The 21,196-nt window shown below is 44.1% G+C and overlaps 1 protein-coding gene across 11 annotated transcripts in view; it reads right to left on the bottom strand.

Annotated features, from left to right (window-relative positions):
* The window catches only part of PKHD1 (PKHD1 ciliary IPT domain containing fibrocystin/polyductin), a 278,406-nt gene extending 266,355 nt beyond the window's left edge, over nucleotides 1–12,051 (bottom strand). For 10 of the 11 annotated variants that reach the window (XR_008465473.1, XR_008465472.1, XM_054195528.1 and 7 more), the window contains exons 1-7: nucleotides 11,881–12,051; nucleotides 9,084–9,254; nucleotides 7,903–7,980; nucleotides 6,298–6,442; nucleotides 5,218–5,317; nucleotides 1,780–1,837; nucleotides 546–624 (exon numbers count right to left, since the gene is read on the bottom strand). Coding sequence is in view for 9 of the 11 variants with exons in the window: in XM_054195528.1 (XP_054051503.1) it covers nucleotides 546–624; nucleotides 1,780–1,837; nucleotides 5,218–5,317; nucleotides 6,298–6,442; nucleotides 7,903–7,980; nucleotides 9,084–9,135 (512 nt within the window). In the remaining 2 variants the exon portion in view is untranslated. The remainder of the gene's footprint in view (nucleotides 1–545; nucleotides 625–1,779; nucleotides 1,838–5,217; nucleotides 5,318–6,297; nucleotides 6,443–7,902; nucleotides 7,981–9,083; nucleotides 9,255–11,880) is intronic. The other variant, XM_054195527.1, reaches the window with a different exon arrangement.
* Between the last annotated feature and the right edge of the window lie 9,145 nt (nucleotides 12,052–21,196).

Genomic DNA, 21,196 nt, shown 5'->3' on the forward strand with positions numbered 1-21,196 from the left:
TACCTGCTTTGTTCTGTTGCGTGTAACCATAGAAGCAGCAGAAAATAAAAATCAAACCTTCCTTGAGAACAAGGAAGTGACCAGAGAGGGTTTGAAGCAGTGAAAAACAAAGCCTTTTGTCTCAAAATACTTCTGCTTTGTCTTCTGACTCACCAGAGCATCTGTTTCAAACTAATAGTTTTTTCTAAAAATGCAAATGGAAGGGAAAATTTATTTAACTTTTAGATTCTGACATTATTTTAATTAGTTAAATTTTAATTTGCTAGCCAAAATAAAATCTACAGCAACCAGACGCAATTACAGTACAATTCACACTGAGTTGTGATTGACTGTGCTGCCAGTAAACAAACCAACTAGCTTAATGGACCAGTTGCAATTAGATTAACAAAGTTTGCTGGAGCCCAACTCATGAGCTGCAATAAACCACAAAGGAAGTAAATGGCAATTCTGGGCCAACTGGTTGCAATTTATTGCTGTCAAGGAGGCTGATGGAAGAAATGCCAGTTTACAGGGGCCGGGTCAGATAGCAGCCTATATATAATTACCCATCAATATAATCCACATCAAAGTCCAGGGTCTCATATCTTCCAGTAATTGTCTTCCCATGGATCTCTATTAAATTTCCTGTTTAAAAGGAAATAGAAATTGAAGAGAGCCTTTTAAAAGCAGAGAATTTGTATTTGCAGATTTTGTGAGCTGAACAAAAGAAATTCTTGATCTTTGCAAAGTTTGCAGGGAGATGCCCAGCTGGCTGCAGTGACGTCTACTCTCAGCTTCTACCCTAGTTCAAGGTGACTGTGCACTTAATTCACTTTTCCCAAAACACGCGTCTTTGTTTCCCACAAAAAAGTCCATTCCTGATTTTTTTTTTAGTAGATCTTTAGTATTTGTACTGAGAAGGCATTTAACTCTTTTGTTATTTAAACCCCCCATTCTAAACAAATTCCACTGTAGAACCTCTCAAGGCAACAAAAATCTCATATAGCACTAGACACTTAGTGCTACTCTCACGTTCTTCACCAACTACACTGAGAGGTCAAACATCCAGCTAAAACATAGAAACCTCCATAGAGACACCCTAAAGCAAGGCACGAGAATCTGGAGCTGAACTGCACACAAAAATAATTACAAATGAGGCACAGGCATAGATTTAGGAGTATCTGTGTGATTTAATCATCCAGATACCTCTCTGCAATCTTGAGAGCCCAAAATGGTTGGATTCATCTTGACTTTGGAAATAAGCATTTCAATTTTTTTCTTAAGAAGGCTGCAAATACAAACAGAATAGAAACAGGGGAAAAAATTGTTCCATACACCAGTTAACCGTTCAGACCAAAACCAGTGACTGTCTTCACATGTAACTTTAGTCTGATCTGAAGCCCCATTAACACAAAGGTCAGTATGGCATTACAATATCATCACCTAATAGCTAATTCTTCTTAAAACTATTACTGAATAGGGTCAGATGACTCAAGAGGTGAGGCTGACTAGATCTATCCATATTCTGAACAATATCTCTCTACTCAGGCAGAGTTGGGCTGCAGAAGGTAAGTACCAAATAAACTGGACACTCTGCATTATCCATTTCTCTTGTACCCAGTGCTGCAGACTCTCTCCCCTTGTGCAAACCCATTTTCCTGTTCAGCGTGAGCTCGGACATTAAGTTCTGGAGGTGCCCATTTCAATCCCCAGCAAGACAGACCCCTCATAAGGAGAAAGACAGTATGGAACATCAAATAATAATTAAAGTGGGCTCCAGCTTAAAGAAAGGTCCCATACCTGGGATGCCAGATGGAGGACTAATTTGGTAAACCACAGGTGTCTGCACAGCAGAGAACTGCAAAGAGAAATTTGTAGTTAAATGGCAGTCATTTTCGCAGCAGCCCAACAAGATCTGATTAGACATTGCTCACAACACAGTTGGCAACTGCATTTCAAAGACTCGCGCCTTAGGTTTTGATCTTTGAAGCGGAGTCCTGCTCTGAGAAGGGATGGAATACAATGTCCCTTTCTTGCTCCCTCCGCATTCGGATTATGGCTTACTGCTACTTTTGCACCCTCTTTCTGCCAAAATTGTCCACCCTGGCTTGAGTCAATTCCAAAAGGTATGGTTTAATACACTATAAAACTTCTAAGCCATGCTTTATCTGAAGTCAAGATCTCCATTTTATCTGCCATTATGGCACCTTTTTTCTTCCCAATAATATACTCTTAAAAACTATTCCTACATCATAGAAGTGAGATACCCCATCTAGCCTTTAGCAAGCTCCTTGGGTACCCTAAGGCAGTGTAGCAAAGAAAATGCTTGTATTGGTCCATCTTAATGCAGTATAGTACATCAGATGTATCTTTGGGAAAACACTACCTTGCACTCTGAGGAAACAGCAAGGAAATATCAGAAATCTGCTATGGAGTACTATTTTTGACTTCGACAGAGTCCAAGAAGGAGTATAGAGAGATTTTGCTCTGAGACAAGCCTCCCAGAAGATGGGGGACACTCAGGGATGCCTTCCAAGTTGGGGAAGGTCATCACCAGCCTTCCAAAGTAGCTGAGAGACATGGATACCTGACCTGGCATATGTTTTGGGCTGCATTTTCAACAAGTAGAGCAGCCCTTTTCCCCTCTTTTCTCCAGTTGACTCTAAAATATGTGAGACTTTTTCTTTAACCAAAAATACTCTAGAAATTTTTCACCTAGGCTGACACCAGTCTTATTCAAATGGTGTCGTGTCAAGGAGCACTACTCATCAGTTGAGTGGCCAGAGGCTCGCTTGATCCTCCACATGCTGTTAACTCACATGGAACCATTATTATCTGTAAATGCCTCTATCCCTGCCTGGAAGATGGCGAACCAAACAGGACAAATAAACGGATAGCTTCAGCAGCTAAAAACTGCCATATGTCCCAAATGAGTATCTGGATCCCAGTACTAAAAGAAATAAAAAAGCAGTCGAAACTCTTTGTATGTCTTTAAAATATTCCTGCTCCGGATAGGAGTTGTCACCAGCAGACTAGGTATTTCCAGTGCTGGGTTAGCTGAATATTATCTTGTAACAGGCTGATGTAGCTAATACACCGTTGTCTGGTGTCAGTGGGGAATGTACGTGGGCAGACAATGAGAAAGAGCTGGATATCTTGGGAAAGCCACAAGGAGAGTTATGGAAGGGGGAGGTGGTCTCTTGTACTATGGTTATAAGAGTAAATAAAATAACTTGGAACATATTTTTTGGCACTGGGAACAGCACAGCTTATATCCACGTAGGGAAATTCTCCCCCTACACCAAAAAGAAGGTGGCCTGACCCATGCTTCCTAATGGGAGCAGACTTGCCATCACCCAAAGGAGAAAAAACTGCACCAAGGAGCAGCTGCTACTTGACCCCAGGCAGCGCTGGAGCCCACGTCCTGACCCTGCCTTGCTCGCTAATACAGGCACAGCCTCACATTTTATAGGGATACCTTGGTAAAAACCACTTCACTACTTTATTCCTCATAGTGCCCTGAAAAATAAGAGTAATGTCATCTTCTTTCCCCAGTGCAGCTTTTGGCATCATGGAAATGAAAATCATTATGTGAAAAGCAAGGGGCAGATCCATCAAGGTATTTAGGGGGTCTTGGGCTTAAAGCCATGTATAGAGGCACCTGGCTTGTCCAGATTTTGTAAAACCCATTTGTCTCTCTGCTTTCTCAGGCGCTATGAATACCTCCAGAAATCTGGCCTGCAGTCCTTCTAAGTGGCTAAAACCTGTTGCCATCTAGGTCATTAGCTGCTCGATTTCATTAACCTTACAGAAAAAGTACATTTCCGATGTGTCCCTATTTCCCATATCACCCAATTCTCAGAGCCGTCTCTACATATCTCCATCCCCCCCCACCTTCTTTTTGAGCCCTCTGCTGTCCTCACTTGTTTTTACTGATGCTGTTGTCAGCCTAATAAATAACAAACTCATTTGCTGAATCAAACCAAAGACACCATTGCCTATTTGGGGTTTTTTTTTTGAGCTTTCCTTGATCCCCATTCCTTTCAAAACTCAGCCTTTGCCTTCCCTCCTCCTCATGGTCATGTTAAATGAGGGAGTAGCTACAGACTCAGTGACGGCTACTTCTGAGAAGTAAAGGCAACATCATACCACAGCCTGGGCTGGAGCCGATGCAGAGAAAGAAGTGAAAACAGCACGAAAGCTAGGGCCACTAGCTGACACAAGTCTTCCAAGCTGTTCAGACTTGTTGCTGCCTGCAGCGGGCTTTTTCAATCTACTGCGGAGGCAAAATTAATTTTTAATACGCATAGCTCCCAGGTCCCAGTCCCAAAACAAAGAGACGCATTGTGTTTTATTTAGCTTGGAATGTGCCTCATTAACAGCATCCCCTGGTGATTTTTCATCAACTCTCTAAGCTAGATGAACCACCCAATGACTCTTCAGCTTTAATGTGCAATTTACTGAAAACACTGGGCTTTCTTTCTTGATACTCAAAGTTTGCACAGAAGTGGGACGTGACTTCCGAACACACCAGGCCTCATCCTGAAACACGCAGCCATGATTAAGGATTCTGCTCTGACACCATCATCATTAACTGGTCTATCACCACCATACCCCACAACCTCCTGAGACAATGTGCTTTGACATTGAATGCCAAAGGGAAAATACTGGTCTGAGGGGGAGTAGCAAGCTCTCAAAATAACTGAGCAACAGCTATGCATTCACAACTGAGGTCTGAGTTTGTCAAATCTTGCTCATCTTAGGTGTGGAGAGCCATCCTAGACCTGGAGAAATGTCCCTTCCTGGAACCAGCGTGCCTATGGGAGATACTCTTGCCCATAGGAGGTATTCTTGCCCATGGTTACCTGCCAGTGCAGACGGTTAGCTTCCACCCTGCAGGTTAGAGGGTAACACCAGAAGAAGCTGGCATAGGGTCTTCTGGCACAATAGTGTCTTCTGACTGCATGGTTTAAGTGCAGAGACAGATTAACTTGGACCAAGATTTTTGATTTGGAAAGACCTCTTATGTCACCCAGTCTATCCAGTGCCAGTTTGATGAGTACCTCTATGCACCTAGTTTTAAGGGACAGAAGGAGCATCCTAACTTCTTGTCCTTACATGCAATCAGACATGCAGCATGAAAGATAATATTCCAACATATTTTCTGTAAGACTAAGTCTGAAGTTTGACTCCCTTCAATACCTTCAATTATTTATCACTCCTATTCTTGCAGGTTACCTTGAAAGTATAGTTTTCTTTTGCCACTTCAGTCAGGTTGTTAATTACATGTCCTTTAAACATCACCTCCACATAGTACAAACCCTCTTGGGGTGAAGACCTAGGTAGAAGAAAATGTGTTATATTATTTTGATACAGATTGAGTTTATTTTTTTAGGAAATGCCAGATCCTTCACAGTGTCTCCATTCTTAACAGGTCCACTGAGGCTTCAATAGAGTGAAAAAAACATTTGCACTGTGAACCCAAACTTTACACATAGGAACCCAAACTGTAAAACTACAATTTAAAAGAAACATGGAAGGAAGAAACTACAGTTAAATGCAGAAGGTGACGACTACACCAGAACTCAATCCAAATTGTACATTAATGCAAAACACAGACATGCTTATTAGTGTTCATTAATACTAATGATCAACTGTTATTCATTAGTATTAAAATAACCCAGGGCTGCCTGGATTTACAGGGCATCTTGATCCTGGGTTGTAAATTAATGCTGCATCCTTAATGCACACAGTTTTGCAGCACCACGTTCAGCAGAATTAACTCCCAACTGAATCATAACAACAAGGGATGGAAGAACCCCATTAGAGTCACTCTTATAGCCTCTTGCGACATCCCTAGTCTTCAAGTCAAAGAATCATCTTTAAAGTTACAACAGGATGGAAAACAGGGAGCTTAGATTGTCCAGCTGGTGCTTGAAACCATGTTTGTTTCCCACTCTACCTGTAACATCTCTCTATCATCTTGGACAGGTCAAAGATACCAGAAGCTGATAAAATTTCCCCCAGAATTTTCTTGGGAGTTTTGCATCTAAGAATTAGATATCTACAAAGCTTTGAGGATCTGAGTTTAGACTGTCCAAGAAGCCCCACCAACTCTCATGCTAGCTAGCCTAGTGCTTCATTAGGTTGAAACAAGGATAAATGCCACATAAATTAGGAGGTGCTCTGGTGCAGCCATAGTAGCAGCCACAGAAATTCCTTTGAATTCCCAAACTGCCAGTAGAGACACTGAAAGAAAAGGAGGATCATACCAGGAAAATGGCAAAGTCTCACCCACACTGTAGTCATGGATCATACCTTGTTCTGCATCTTATGGTGGATAAATCAAAATACACAGGCGAGACATCACACGGCAACCTTGGCAGATCTGGATTCACCAGGGACACCTCCAGCTGGGACCCACTGGCTGAAGAGACATGTTCTAACTGGTGTGATGTTGAGCCTAAGTAATCGAAGTTAACCAGAAGTGTTGACAACCAGAAGGACAGGATCACTCACATTCAGTCACACATGACACAAACGTTTTTGAATGTGCAACCCAGCTTCTCTTGAGGAGCAACACTTAGACCCTCTAATCAGGCTTTTTAAATTCAGGTTTGTGTAGTTGCATATTGAGACCGAGTTCATCCCACCATGCAGCTGCATGGCGGGGTTTTTTTTGCCTCTAATACAATACTCAATCTCTTCCACACGTGTTCAACTGCAGAGACAGAGCCACCTCAGCCATCGACACTGGAAAAAACAATATACCCATACATACTTAAAGTACCTGCACAATTAGTACCATTTGACATGGTCTTTGCAGTTGATGATGTCTTGCACAATTTTACTGACAGGACCTTATGTCGGGTTTTGCTGTAAAGTGGACCTGCTTATCCCATTTCTTTAGAGTGGGCTGTCCAAAGGTTCAAAGGCTTTTAATCTTCAGCAAGTTGAGCTTTATCTGAACATAAACTAGCCCAAACCATGACAATGGTTAACTTCTGTAGTATAACCAAACACAAATAGAAATGAAGGTGGTTTACAAACAACTCTCCCTTTCCTCATGATCTTCACAGGTGGTTCCCAGCCTACAGGCTCACTTTGAATGGTAAGGGGGGACCGACATCAGCAGTTTCTCCATTTGCAGCACACTGCACATTTCCTCCTGGCCCCAGGAAGGTTTTTTTCCCCTTCTCCCAAGGTTTGACTGCTTCCCCCACAAAAAAAGACCCCACTCTGCTTGAACAGAGTTCCCAGCTGTGACTATCTCTGCCTGCCACACAGTGCTGTGGGGGAAACATCTCCCTTGAAGACATGAGCTCTCTCTCTTCCCTCCATTTCATCATTATTATGGGAACTCACAATAATCACACAAATAAGGCTGACACCGTTCATCATAGTTATTAATGGCAGTGCCAGAACTTAAGCAGCTAAACCAAACATACACCCGGCCCAGTAACCAACTCTCTTCCCAATAAATCAATGTTCAGCACTGCAGAAAATCAAGCCTAGCTATGTACAGCTGGTTTTGGGCCCAAATGAGCATGGAATATCAATTTCTGTTGTTTTTTACTCAGATCTCATATTTATCATCAGTGCTTTTAAAGCTCCAGAACCACAGAACCTATGGACACAGAAGACTTTCAGCTTTTCTTCAGTAAAAGTGTGGCAGCGAGGAAATTTCTGGCCCTACATCTACAAAAATAGGGTAGAAATCTGATTTCCCTTGCTTAGAAAGAACTTAAAAACAAGCAACCGTCAGCAATAACTTAGGAAGTAATAATTTGAAGCCAATTTCATTCTCTGGGTGCCACAGCCCATGTATCTGTTGCTTAGGGTCTGTCATTCCAACAACAAATCTCAGAATGGAGCTGATTCTCTGTTACTTTGACACATGCTTCATAAAAGTTTAAAACTCACCATCCAGGGTAATAGTAATCCATGTTCCTCCAGCAACGCTGCCCTCTCGGGGCTTAATGAGCAGTCCTGTGGCTGTCACTGCAAAAAACAACCCAGCTACATCAGGTTGAAGTGTAATACAAACATCTAAAAGATCTCATTCAGGGCAAGACATAGTAGTCTGACAGCTGTCCACCTGTGATCCCACCCTTCATGTCATTTCTCCTTCTCAGGCATCCAAATTAGTCATATTGCTCATCTTTTTTACCCCACACTGTGTCCCTTGTGTATTAGTCCTGCTTCCCCACAGCGGGGTTTTGATACCTTCAGGACTTCGTGAAACAAGCTACAGTCTGAGCCTCCTGTCTTCCTCAAGAATTAAAAGAAAGACAATAAGCCTCATGTTTATTTCTCCATCTCTCAAAGAAATGTTTGCTGACTTCTGTACATTCTCCCAAACTTAGGGCTGCCCACAGAATATGACTTCTTCTGGCTCCTAGACAGCCTGTCCAGCTTTTTCTTGACAAAGTCCTTTTGTAAAGAAATACAGGCCTGGAAAGGAACTCTTGCTTCATGTAATTAAGTCACATGTAAATCGCTATACAATGCCTTTCAAAAAGGCACCAAATTCTTCAGATAATTTAAGATTTATTTTGGGGACATGCATCCTCTGAAGCTAATAAAGATGGACCGGTGGCTGGCTTCTTTTTTTGTAGCCAAATATCAGAACTTTCCGGAAGTCCTTTTATAGGGATAACCAGTTTCCTGTTTAGCATTTCAGGAGATTCCAACTTCTTAGTCGTGCGTGAATGCAATATCACCAAACTTTGGTGTTGATCATTGAAGCCAAGTATTGGACAAACTTGCATCATGAACCCTTAATATCAACATGCAAAAGTGATATTACTATCATCAAGTGAACGAAAAACAACAGGCATGAGATGAGCCCAGGTAGAACAGGGAAATTTTACGATGAACCCAGAAATCTCCACTGGCTATGGAAATAATGTCATGAAAAGACACTGATAAGGTTGGACAATGTCCAGTATGCGTCAGTCAATATCCCATAACATTCAACACCTTTTAGAGATGCTTCCTCATGTTTCTCACTCACAATCAGTCTGTATCCAAGCCTGTGGCACTGGAATTTGCTGCTGTTTTATGATCAGTGTGGTTGGAGACAACACCTCTCTATCACCCACCTGCAAGGAATATCAGCTCAGCACTCAAAAAGGATGATCTCCAAGGGTTCATCTTGAACTTTGGGTGGGGATTTCACAAAATACTGGCACCAGGATCATGGCTTGGGGTCTTAGCACCATCCTGTAACTTTAAAACAAACCCCATCTGTATTCTTTCTTCACGCCGCGGACCTGTGGGAGCAATGGTCCGTGTTATAGCAGACAGGACGGACTGCAATGTGGAATCACAGGGAAAACACCGATTCACCTCTCACACAGTGTAAAGGATCAATATATTGCAAACCATACTCTTTTTCCTCCCACTCAACAGCTCTAAATAGAACTTATTCTGCTCAAAGCAGACCACTTTCCAGCCAAGCTCAGGATGAGCTTTCCTCCACTGGGGCCACATTTCAAGGAGGCTTACTCTCATTAAGTGGTAGGCACAGGTGAATTAGTGAAAGCAATAACAGGATTTAGAGCAGATGATGTTAAACTCTCCTAGCTCTGTGCTGCTTTGTGCAAAATTGTTATATCTATTACATTAAACTAAATCATGCCATAGTCATTCTCCAGCTCTGAAAACAAATGACTTTACTATGCTATTAAACTCCAGCTTTCCACAGCTAGCTCCAAACTAGGAACAGCCCATGCTGGCTCCCGTAGGTGTGTATAGGTATTTCTTGGAACAGCACTGCTAGACTTGGTCACAACAGTGTTGGGAATCGTTCTAAGAATATAAACATCTGAACCCCTGTAGCCTGGGAAGTTCTTTGGTCTTACTTGCTATCTTAGCCAGCCATATCAAAAATTCCCTTTGTAAAGTCTATGCCAGGAACTGTTCTAAGATTTAAAAATATAGACCATCAACTTTACTGCCTTCATCCTGGCTTTTGTACTAGTATTGAAATAACCATGGCTCCATTAATTTAACCATATTTTAAGTGAGCAAGAACCTCACATTCTCACCAGTAAGCACAGAGACTGGGACACCCTTACCCAGAACATCCCTTACTTGTTAAAGCTCAGTCCAAACAACAAAAGCCCCAGGCATAAAGATAAAATCAAATGGCAAAAATACGATTTAGGATTTCAGATTTTTTTTATAGTAGGATCTAAAGGGCAAAAATTCACAATCACTGTATGAGGCACGGTATAAATGGCAATTCTCAAAGGGAGAATCCATGTCCCCCACACAGAAGAACAAATCCACGCAAAAAGACAACCTTTCACAGTCCAGTTCCACCAGTCAGTTGGTGAAAAAAGGAAAAGAACAGACCTCAATTCTCTTAAGGCCCAGTTCCTATGCAGGATGATGGTACCAAGAGCTCATGTGTTCTTCCATGTAGTGGTCTTGCTCCATTCACTACATACACTGCACTGATTCAAGCCCTCTTCTACGTTGGTAAGTGCCCATCAGGCCACCTGAGAAAGCCTAGACAACTATCCATAGCACTGTTTGCTTTGCTGGCTTCTGTAAGACCTGCCAAAATGAAGCCAGTTGAATTGATTAACACCTACACTGAAAAAAACCCAAACCAAAACTCACTATTCAAAGACTAATATAAAATAAAAAAAAAGGAACAGAGCACCCAGGGCTGGTTCTTTATTTGTTACTGCTACAGTGATTCATAACTGATGATGCTTTAAGAAATTTTTAAAAGGACTGAAATACACAAAGAAATGATCTACAGTCTATAGGCACAGTATGCTCTTGGATATTGATTAGAAGATGTGGTCAACTTGTGTCCAAGGGCACTGAGTATTGCACTTTCCATACTTAAAAGAAAAGTGGAAGGAAAGGAATTTGCTTCTCCTGTTTCCTTCCATCCAGTCTCTGTCAGATAGTGCAGTACGGAGTTTCAAGACAAAATCCAGAACAAAGCCACATCCACATTGGTTACGAAACCCAATAGAAGCCGAACTCTAGAGCAAAATGACCAGTGCCAAAGACCCAGCATCCACACTGCAAGCATTTAGATGTGTTACACACAGCACTAGCTCTAGCCTAATGCCAGAGGCTGAACATCCATTAATGGCTGGGGTGTTGTTAGGCGCATATCTTCATTTGAATTTATCCAGAAGGATAGACAACAGTTCACTAAGGCAGTTCTCTGGTGTGAAACAAATCACCTTATCTGGAGATGTGACCTGCTTCAAGAATGCACTCCTGGTCTAAAGGAGATACTGTGCAGCCTCTAAAGCACCTCTCCCTCAGTTAGGAGTGGGGACTTTTTTGGAAGGTTAGAGTGGAATGTGGTGCATCCATAGTGGGTGTTCAAGAAACCAAGTCTGCTTGTTGGTCCTCTAGGAAAGGCAAACCTTGTAGCAAAACTGATCCTTTTTCTCATGCTTCCTCCCCTGTTGCTACTACCATAAACACAGTTTTGGAATCATCCAAATACTACACATCACGGTCACAAATTCTCAAACAAAAAGCCTCCTCAGAGCTGCTGGGTAAAAGCAGAGATATACAGGGCTGCACGGTGGAAGAAGTGCGGGTTAACAGCCAAGAAAAGATTCAATCAAAAAGCAACAGTCTTAGAGGTGAGAGTTGGGCAGAAGCTGGTTACCCCATAACTATGGCACTCTATCCCCATAAACCCAACTTCTAAGATTGTGTTTGCTGCTTCTACCACAAGACCTACTGTAACCATTCTCCCTATATTTCTTGCACATTTTAACATAACTGCAATTTGTAGGGGTCAGAGTCCAGAGCCCTGGTGCATGTGAACCTTGCATTTCAAAGCAGGTGCACAGAATATCATTTAGGTTTACATTTATTATTCTTACTATGACTTTTTCTGGTATTACTTACCTTATTCAATTTCTTCTTCCCATTCCCCTCATAAGCAAAGTGCAGAGGGTCCGATACCAGCATAACTGCCCCATCCCTTCGAGGTCAGCTCTGCTGCAATTTTCAGTCTGAGGTCGTATTAGGCACCCAGCTCAGTCCCTGCATGGGTAACTGAGTCACCTTGTGCTGAAACCCACCAGACTAGTTTCTTAAAAGTCTGTCACAGAGAGCGCAGAGCTGTCTATTGGGCATGCTTAATTATTAATCTAAGCTACTTGCTGCTATTAACTGTTTTGTTCCAAGTTGTTAATGACCATTAGGGAGTAACCAGGAATTGTTCTTCTATTGTTATACCACTAGATCCTCCAACAGGAGGACAATGAATCCATTTTGTCCTCTTTTTCCCACACAACATGACAGAAAAACTGATGGAATGGTTTCTTAATATGCTGATATCTAATCTGGGAGTGACTTTCACAGCAAGTGAACCACATCCTGGGCTGCATCCCCAGCAGCGTGGGCAGCAGGGCGAGGGGGGGATTCTGCCCCTCTGCTGCGCTCGGGGGAGACCCACCTGCAGTGCTGCCTCCAGCGCTGGGGTCTCGGCACAGGAGAGACACGGAGCTGTTGGAGCGGGGCCAGAGGAGGCCCCGGAGATGCTGGGAGGGCTGGAGCCCCTCTGCTGGGAGGACAGGCTGAGAGAGCTGGGGGGGTTCAGCCTGGAGAAGAGAAGGCTCCGCGGAGACCTTCCAGCCCCTGCCAGTCCCTAAAGGGGCTCCAGGAAAGCTGAGGAGGGACTCTGGACCACAGAGGGGAGCAACTGGATGAGGGGGAATGGTTTGAAACTGAAGGAAAGGAGATTTAGGCTAGACATTAGGAAGAAATTTTTTACTGTGAGCATGGTGAGCCCCTGTCCCAGGTTGCCCAGAGAAGCTGTGGATGCCCCATCCCTGGAGGTGTTCAAGGCCAGGTTGGATGGGGCTTGGAGCAACCTGCGCTGGTGGGAGGTGTCCTGGCCCAGGGCAGGGGGTTGGAACTGGATGATCTTTAAGGTCCCTTCCAATTCTAACCATTCTACAATGATCATTCTAAGTGCATGTCAAGGTTTCCTTATACACTCTTCATTCAGTTTTTCTGTAACTTTCCCAACAGTGCCTGCATTTGGCAGGAACTCCCTCCAAAGTGTGTTCAGACCACCTACTACATCCCAAGTACCTACACTCCTGCAGGTCCTTATACAGTCAGTGGTGGAAGAGAGTGCAGTGGCCTTACACAGTGCTGTCATTCACCTCATGGAGAACCATGTGCCTTCACTGGCTGAAGACCCATTTCAGCCTGCACCAGATGCTGAACAACTGTGTGAACATCACCCCTATTCCCACCTCTGCACCCATCTATTTGAAGACCAGATGGTTTTTGATGGAGCCACCAGAAACATGATGGGTTGCTGAGTGCCCGTACTAGTATGGATGTCTTCATGGAAGTTTCTGCTGAAATTCAGAGGTAGCTCTCAGACACCACAGCAGAACTACAGTTTAATGAATTACCATGCACCAGTCAAACAGCAGCAGTATGTATGCATGTTCTTACCCCAGGCCCAGAGGGAGGTGAAACTGGCTTGCTTATTCTTCCTCAGCCTCAATTTAGAGACACAGTGGCACAAAGTCACAGGCAATCAACTTCAGGGAACTTCTGGAGCTCTGCCCAGCAGTAGAACCAGTTGTGTTTGGTTTGTTCTCAGGCCAAGCCTCAATGTCTCAACTGCATATAGCCAATGATTACAGGAGCTCAATGGAAGTTAACCCTATCCCGCTCAGTAGTCTACACTCAGTTTACTTATTAGCCACAGTTACACCGGAAACATAGTCAGAAGAAAGAGAAAACTTGAAGGAATTCTCAAAAGAAAAAAAAAATTATTGCCAAAGAAAAGACAGTTCAAAGATGATAATTTGAACACAGCAGGAAGAGACAGACGCTGGTAACAGAGTCCATTTACAGCCCTAAATGAGGAGGTGGACCAGGTTCGGGGTCCCCTCAGGAACAAGAGGAGACAGGGCTGGATGCTCAACTATAACATGGACCCACCATCCAGCTAGAAGGCATGACTAGAGGTGGGACTGAAGACCAGTACTCCCACATCATAACTCAGGGAGGAGCTGCAGGCCCAAAGCTGAGATTAAATAGGGCTCCTGACCCATGGGCAGGGTGTGGTTGGGGTCCCAGGTGAGGCTGATGAGGACCATTAAGGCTTATTGGTGCCCTCAGGACCCTGACGTTTCTGCTCCTGACATACTCCATCACTCAAACTCTCTAGATCACAGCGCAGAAAAAAATGAGTTACCGCCTTTGTCATTCTGTACAGCGTTTTGTGATCCAATCCTAAGGAAATGCTTTATATAGGAAAAACTCAACAAAATGTCCAAGGTTTGCAGATCTAAAGGATTTGACTGGGATGAGGAGTTTATTCTTTGCAAAAAGTCACAGATTAGGTAAGACACTGCATGGGGAACCATCCCTCTGAAGGAGCTGAAATGTGAAAAGAAAGATAGAAGGTGGTGAAGAATATTGTCCTTAATGACCAGAAAAAGAGACCCATAATTCAGAGAAGAAGACGAATGGACAAGTCACAAAGGGATCTTGGTGAATGAAGTGTAAATACTCTCCCACTACAAGCTGATGACCATGTTTAGGTATGATTACCCACCGAAGAGGAAAGCAGTATAGTCTGATGAGTAACTGTACATTTGTGTTATCTGTGCAAGCAATTTTTTTTCCTCCTGAAGGAAAGTTCTGCTCAAAAACATCCCATGTTCCCATGTTACAATCAGAAAGGACACAGAGAAAAGCAGGAGGTGTGAGCTCTTCGTCACTAGGTGGAAGTATGGAGCCGTTGAAGACTTGTCCACCACTTTAAACACAACTGAAAGCCAGCCAAGCTCTCACTGGTCTGTCTGCGCATGTCCAGGACAGGTTTCTGTTAACCCCCTGCACTTGAGCGAAAGAGCACGATCCAGCAGACAGAGCACAGGAAAAGGAGACATGGGACCTATTCCCAGCTTTTTCACTCACTGTCTCATTATTTGGGACAAACAGGTTCATCTTCAGGTCACCTGCATGTAAAACGGGGACAGTGGTGTGCTGCCCGTGAGGCCTTTTGCAAGGCAGGTATTCTCCAAGGGTAGCAGCATATTCTGGAGATACTGTTTCCCCGGGACTTGTAGCATTTCTGGGACGGATTAGCTTTGCAGGAGCCAAGCAAGGGCTCCCCTCGTGCTCCCGCAGCCATTGCACAGTGGCCACCTCGCGAGGGGAACACGGCTGTTGTTGAACACCACATGGCATCACCCAGTTGAACAGCTGAGGGGAGGATAATGTGGGATAAGGCGAGGTTTAGCAATTTTGTCTGCAACCATTCAGGAGCTCCTCTCTTCCCTTCCAGCCCTGCTGGTCCATGCACCACCCAATGCTAAAGGGCACCAGCCTTTCCTGCGTGCTCCACACCAGTCAGACACCATCATGAGGGAATGGTGTGGGAACTCTGCCTGCACTCACCATCCCCTCATCCACACCTGTAAACAGAGCATAAAGCACCCCAGAAGAAAGCCTAACAGGGCTCATGGCCAGGCCAGTAGCACCATGTTTCTCTTGGATGTGGCTGTTGGTAAGCAGCCATCCTCCAACACAAGTTGTGCCACGCTGGATACATGTGCTGGACACATACTGGTGAAAAACAACATGAAACTGCTTGAACTTAGGGTCTTAGTCCAGACACGGGTCTTGGAGAAAGGTCTGTGCTTTCCAGCTTGGCATTGTTGGTAGTTAGTGTCCTCTTCCAGCCCTTACCTGTTGCATTTCGCATCTCCCCAAGGATCATGCAAACTGTGTGTGCCCAGGAGGAGATGGGTTATCCACTCCCACCACCAGCCCCAGGCTTGGAAAATCTGTGAAGAAGATTTCAGCACAGGCCAACCCATGCTGTAAACTTTGTGGATAAATCTGTGCTGTGAGCGAAATAAAAGCACCAAAGGCTTGGACATTGCATCTCCATAGATCACAAATCGCAAACATGGTCCCCTGCATGGTTTTGACCCAGACCAGCTCATGTTAGCTGAAACATTTCCCAAGGATGGTTCAGGAGTCAACAAGGCTGGTGCCTGCTCCCCATGAGCAGTATGGACACTGTAATTTCTGTTTTAAGGCTGTTTTGGAGTTTAATATCATGGGTATGGCTGCAGGAACAGGAAAGGAGCCCTGCAAGGTTGCCTTGCTAGTAGAGATGTAGCCTGGAAGACTACTGGCCATGCCACTTTGGAGCAGAGTTCCCATCAGCTGCTCTTTCTTTCTATTAATACTTCACTTTTTGTGTATTGACACAAATTTCCTAGCAACCAAGGTCACAAAAGAAGGTGCTAAGAAGCCGGACTGATTAATAATAAATCCTGGGGTTTGATGTCTTTTTTCTTGAGAGGCTTGTTAGGCACCAGCAGGCAGGGTGCTGAGCTGGAATTTTCAAGGGAACTTAGGGGATTTGGACACCCCGCTCTGATTGAATTTCCCTCTCTGCATCCCAACCTTCCTCCTTCTGGCCCGCAGCCTCCAGCTGGGTGAAGCTACCCATGGGAAGGTGAGTTGAGACAGTGTGGTAATGCTAAGCAGGGATCTGGCATCTATCAGCCATGCTGAAAGTTGTCCCCTGGGGTCCACAGGGGTTGGGTTTCTTTATTTATAATCAGGATTCAATGTTCTCCACAGACCAGGTAGTTACCTCTCACTATTATGGAGTCCCACCGTGCACAGTGGACTGCACCTGCTGCCTCCACACTTGCTACAGCCCTGAGCATCCTTCAAATGGGACAGACATCACCGATTTAAATGTCTGCCCTCTCCAAGCCACTGTGTTTGGTCCTGGGTTTGCTGGAACAGGCTGAGCTTCCCACGGTGGTGAGAATCGTACCCTTTCCATCACAATCCTAGCTACAGGAGTAGGGCTGAGAGAGACTGGCTTGAGATTTTAGGTGCATCTTGTATTTTAAAATAACACATAGAAAAGTCTCATCTTTCCTTCTTAGTTTCAATGTGCTTAAGTAACAAATCACTTATTTCTGAATGCTCACAGATAGGGCAAGAAGAATAGTCAGCCAGGGGCGTGCAAAGGGATTTCAAAGCAGTGTCTGGTTTTGCCCCATTCAATCCTGCATTAAACACTTTAGCACAGAAATCTGAGTATGAGAAAGCCAATACGGCTGGTTCATTAACGTTTCCCAAGTGAGGAGAAGAAAGAAGCCCCTGGTAGGTCAGGGATGGCACTCGGATCTCCTTGTCTTTACTCTGGTGTTTTAGGCACCAGGCCATAACCTCCCAGCTGAGCTGCTCTCCTGCCTGCCATGAGCGGCCTGGTCTACAGGGAGGTGTCCCTGCCCATGGCACGGGGGTTGGAACTAGATGATCTTTAAGGTCCCTTCCAACCCAAACCATTCTTTGATTCAATGATTTACACAAGGTGGTGAAGGGAGATAATATTAACATGAACGCCTCATGACCTGATCAAGGGAAGATAATAAGAATTTTCCAAGAGGACTGAAAGTCAACTAAGAAGCTGAAAAGTAAAAGGTACCGTTTGTATTTATCGGGCAGTACCATGTCTTCAAATTTCCCTTTATTCCTGCTCCTTTGACTGAAAAAAACTTTTTGTTTCCTGAAAATCTTAACATTCATATTATTAATTTTCAAATTTTCAAATTTTAAAACATGTTATTATCATTACTTCCGTTTGTATTTGCAGCCCATAACTGAACTGTCTGACTTGCCTGGTTCATTTTTCTAGACAATTTGCAACAGGCTCAACTTCTTCCTTTCAGAGGAAAAATGTTGGTGATTCCAGGATCCTTTCTGCATGTCTGTACAGGGTCACTTTTCAGCGTGATGAAACTCTGTTGAAGTTGTTCCCATAGCTACTCTCTCTGCATGTGAAACAGGCGATGAACTTCTTTAAATACTAAATTTATTGCCAGTGCAGCTGCTTTAATGACAGGTTTGAGGCTTCTTTGGTTTCAAGGTTGAGTGTGTTTCGGCTCGTGTCCCCTGTGGTCGCGCGGGTTGCGGAGGGGATGCGAGTCGCCCAGCCGTCTGCCCGTGGCAGATGCTGGAGCCTGGGGATGCAGAAAGCAACTGGGTAAGGATAAACCAGCACCTTGCAGGGGATTTCTCTGCTGCAGCTTTGGTCCTCTCACAGGAATGCAGAAGGAGCTTCCCTGCTCCTGTGGGATCTGCGAAGCACTCGGGATGGCCAGGGAAAACAAAGGTCAAGGTTGGCTCCTAGACCCATCATAGCATAGGAATCCTCCTGAATAAAAAACACAGCCACAAAGAAAAAAATGCAACTTCAAATAAAGAAATATTGCCTCTGTATGTGAAAAAACATCCTGATATTGATGTCTTCCTAGGGGTTTTCTCCTTCTGGGCTGCTCATAGACACCATCTCATTCACACTTCCATCAAGCAGGGCTTTCAGTGTGATGGACCATCACTCCTTCAGTCTCTGTGGTCCAGGGCTTTTTATCATGTTAATAGTATTCAAGAAAGGCTACAGCTCCATTGTGTTGGGTGCTCCATAACTCCACAACACCAGATAGCATCCAGCCTAAAAAATCTTTTGATTTAAATAGGAGCAAAGAAACAGTCCACATGACTGTAGGAAAAGATGCAAATTCTGTGGTAACATCCCCACCAGAGATCGGCACAGGTTGGACTGCAGACCCCAGAGGCAGCGTTCCCCGTTAAAATCAAGAGGGGTCGCTTTGATGGAAGAAATCTCCCAGGGAAGTCTGGGCAGGCACTACTGCAGACTGAATCCATGGCATTTGCTTAAATAAACAGCTGGTAGCAGATTGTGTTTCCAAATCAAACTGCAACCCTGCACCTACTGAGCTTCATCCATCATTAGTCTTTCATTAGGAAACTTGTTCTTGGCCTTGTCCACTGTTCTCAGAGGGATTCAAACAAATACCAACCCCACCGCTGTGTCTGGCCGTCTTTTTTTTTCTTCTGCCCATCCTTGTGGCAAGGCGAATGCCCACTAATTTCTCATTTTAATATGAAATTCCTTCTGTTCGATGAGTTTTCATTTTTAAAAGCTGCCACTGCCCCATCCCCTCCATCCCTGCTACCCATGTCTAAGCAGAGGAAACAGGTGGGACAGCTGACCCTGGTGAATGAAAGGAGAGCACAGTTTCACTCCCTTCACCCCTTTCTCACAGCCTGCCACTGCTGTCAGTGATCCCCGAGCCCCCGGGGGCTGGGGATTTGTGTGTATTAGTCACATGAAAGGCAAGAGCCTGCAGCAGGCTGCTCCCGGGCTTTGCTTCACCTCCAGGCAAGGGGATGCCTTGCCACTGTATTCCTCAGGGCTGGAATCAAGTGACACATTATTATTATTATTATTATTATTATTATTATTATTATTATTATTATTATTATTATCATCATCACAAATATTCTTCTATGCAAGATGTGCCATGGCCCTGATATTAAAAAAAAAAGAAAAAAAAAAGAAAAAAGAAAAAAGAAAAATATTAAAAAACAAAGGAAAAAGAAAAGAAGGAAAAAAAGAAAACAAAAAGAAAAAATAACAACTTGCAATGACCCGCATTGTGCAGAAAATGTGTAAAGCCATCCACTTAATAGAAAATGAGATCTTTTTCTGCCATCAAATCTTTGGGATGCGATTTTGGTCTCACTCATTCACCTTGCGTGAAGCTCCACAGCCCACCATCACACAGTGGGTTTGAGCAGAGCATTAATGGTCTCTCTCAGTCCTAAATCTATTAATCCAAAGTCAAACACAACATACTCCCACATGCACCCCTACTAAGGTGGACTCACGTTTGTGTACCAGTCAGTGAGATGCTTCTCAGGGATATTGTCCTTCTCTCAGGAATAAATGCCACCGACTCGCGCAAGTCACACAACTGGACACCAAACCTATTATACCACAAGAAAGCAATGCAGGTACAACCTTAAATCTGCTCTGTATTGCCAAGGTCAAAGAATAGGTTTCACCATAGGCTTGATTAACCTTGTTTTTTATGGACATAGTAATTGTCTGCCCTAAAACCAGCAGGTAGGAGCAGTATTTCCACCACTCACAGCTATCTCTGGTTACTGGAAGCCTCAGAGCCTCCACATTAGCTCAACAGCAGCAGTTCCACTGCAAGCAAACAGTTTTATACTGCATCCAGCAGGAGCAAAGCCTTTTTCTCAGGAGCTTGCACACACAACGAGGGATGCTTATGTATCAGCTTGGCCATTCTATTCATGAACTTCAGGCAGAAAAACAGGTCTGTGAAAGCACAGGGAAGGATTCAGTCCCACCAGGCTGGGACAACAACACGCCTGGGTGGATGAGACACTAAGGAAAAAAATGCCTTGACTGTTAGCACAAGTGTCTTGACCATTGGTACAACTATGGAACAGATGTGGTAATTGGGTATTGTTTTTCTCTTAAATGAAGGTGTCAGTGATGTTGGTTGGTCATTGCCCATCACATCTGCTATTAGTACCGCTATGAGTCATTTGTTTTCCCACTCAAAACAACTTCTTTCACATTTCCTTCTGTTTTTCTCCTTAGAATCATAGAATCATAGAATGTGTTGGGTTGGAAGGGACCTTTAAAGGCCATCTAGTCCAACCCCCCTGCAGTAAGCAGCGACATCTTCAACTAGATCAGGTTGCTCAGAGCCTCATCCAGCCTGGCCTTGAATGTCTCCAGGGATGGGGCCTCCACCACCTCTCTGGGCAACCTTTTCCAGTGTCTCACCACCCTCACTGTAAAGAACTCCTTCTTAATGGCTAATCTAACCCTGCCCTGCTCTAGTTTAAACCATTGCCCCTCGTCCTATCGCTACATGCCCTTGCAAACAGCCCCTCCCCAGCTTTCTTGTAGGGCCCCTTCAGGTTCCTTGTGTTCACAGGGTCTTCATAAACTGCCTGAATCCAGCTAGAAACCATTTCCTCCCCAGTCTTAAAAAAAATACTTCAGTTAAACCACAGCAAGATTTTTTTTCCTCCAGCTTTTCTGTGCTGCCAGAGACCTGAGTAACTGGTTGCTCACCCAGCTCTAATCAAGATATCCTTTTGCCTGCTGCTGCACTGGCCCATCCACCCCATAATGAAGCAAAAAATAGATGAAGAGACCACAAAAGCGCACAGGTGGGATGAGGAAAGGAGCCTTGATCACAGCCTGCTCGCTTAAGTGCACACGTTAATGCTTTAATTTAGAAGTTTTTCATGGGTTAAAATGCAAATTGAATGAATATTCAACCCCCAAAAGCAAGTTGAT

This window comes from Rissa tridactyla, chromosome 3, assembly GCF_028500815.1.
Source record: "Rissa tridactyla isolate bRisTri1 chromosome 3, bRisTri1.patW.cur.20221130, whole genome shotgun sequence".
Taxonomy (NCBI): domain Eukaryota; kingdom Metazoa; phylum Chordata; class Aves; order Charadriiformes; family Laridae; genus Rissa; species Rissa tridactyla.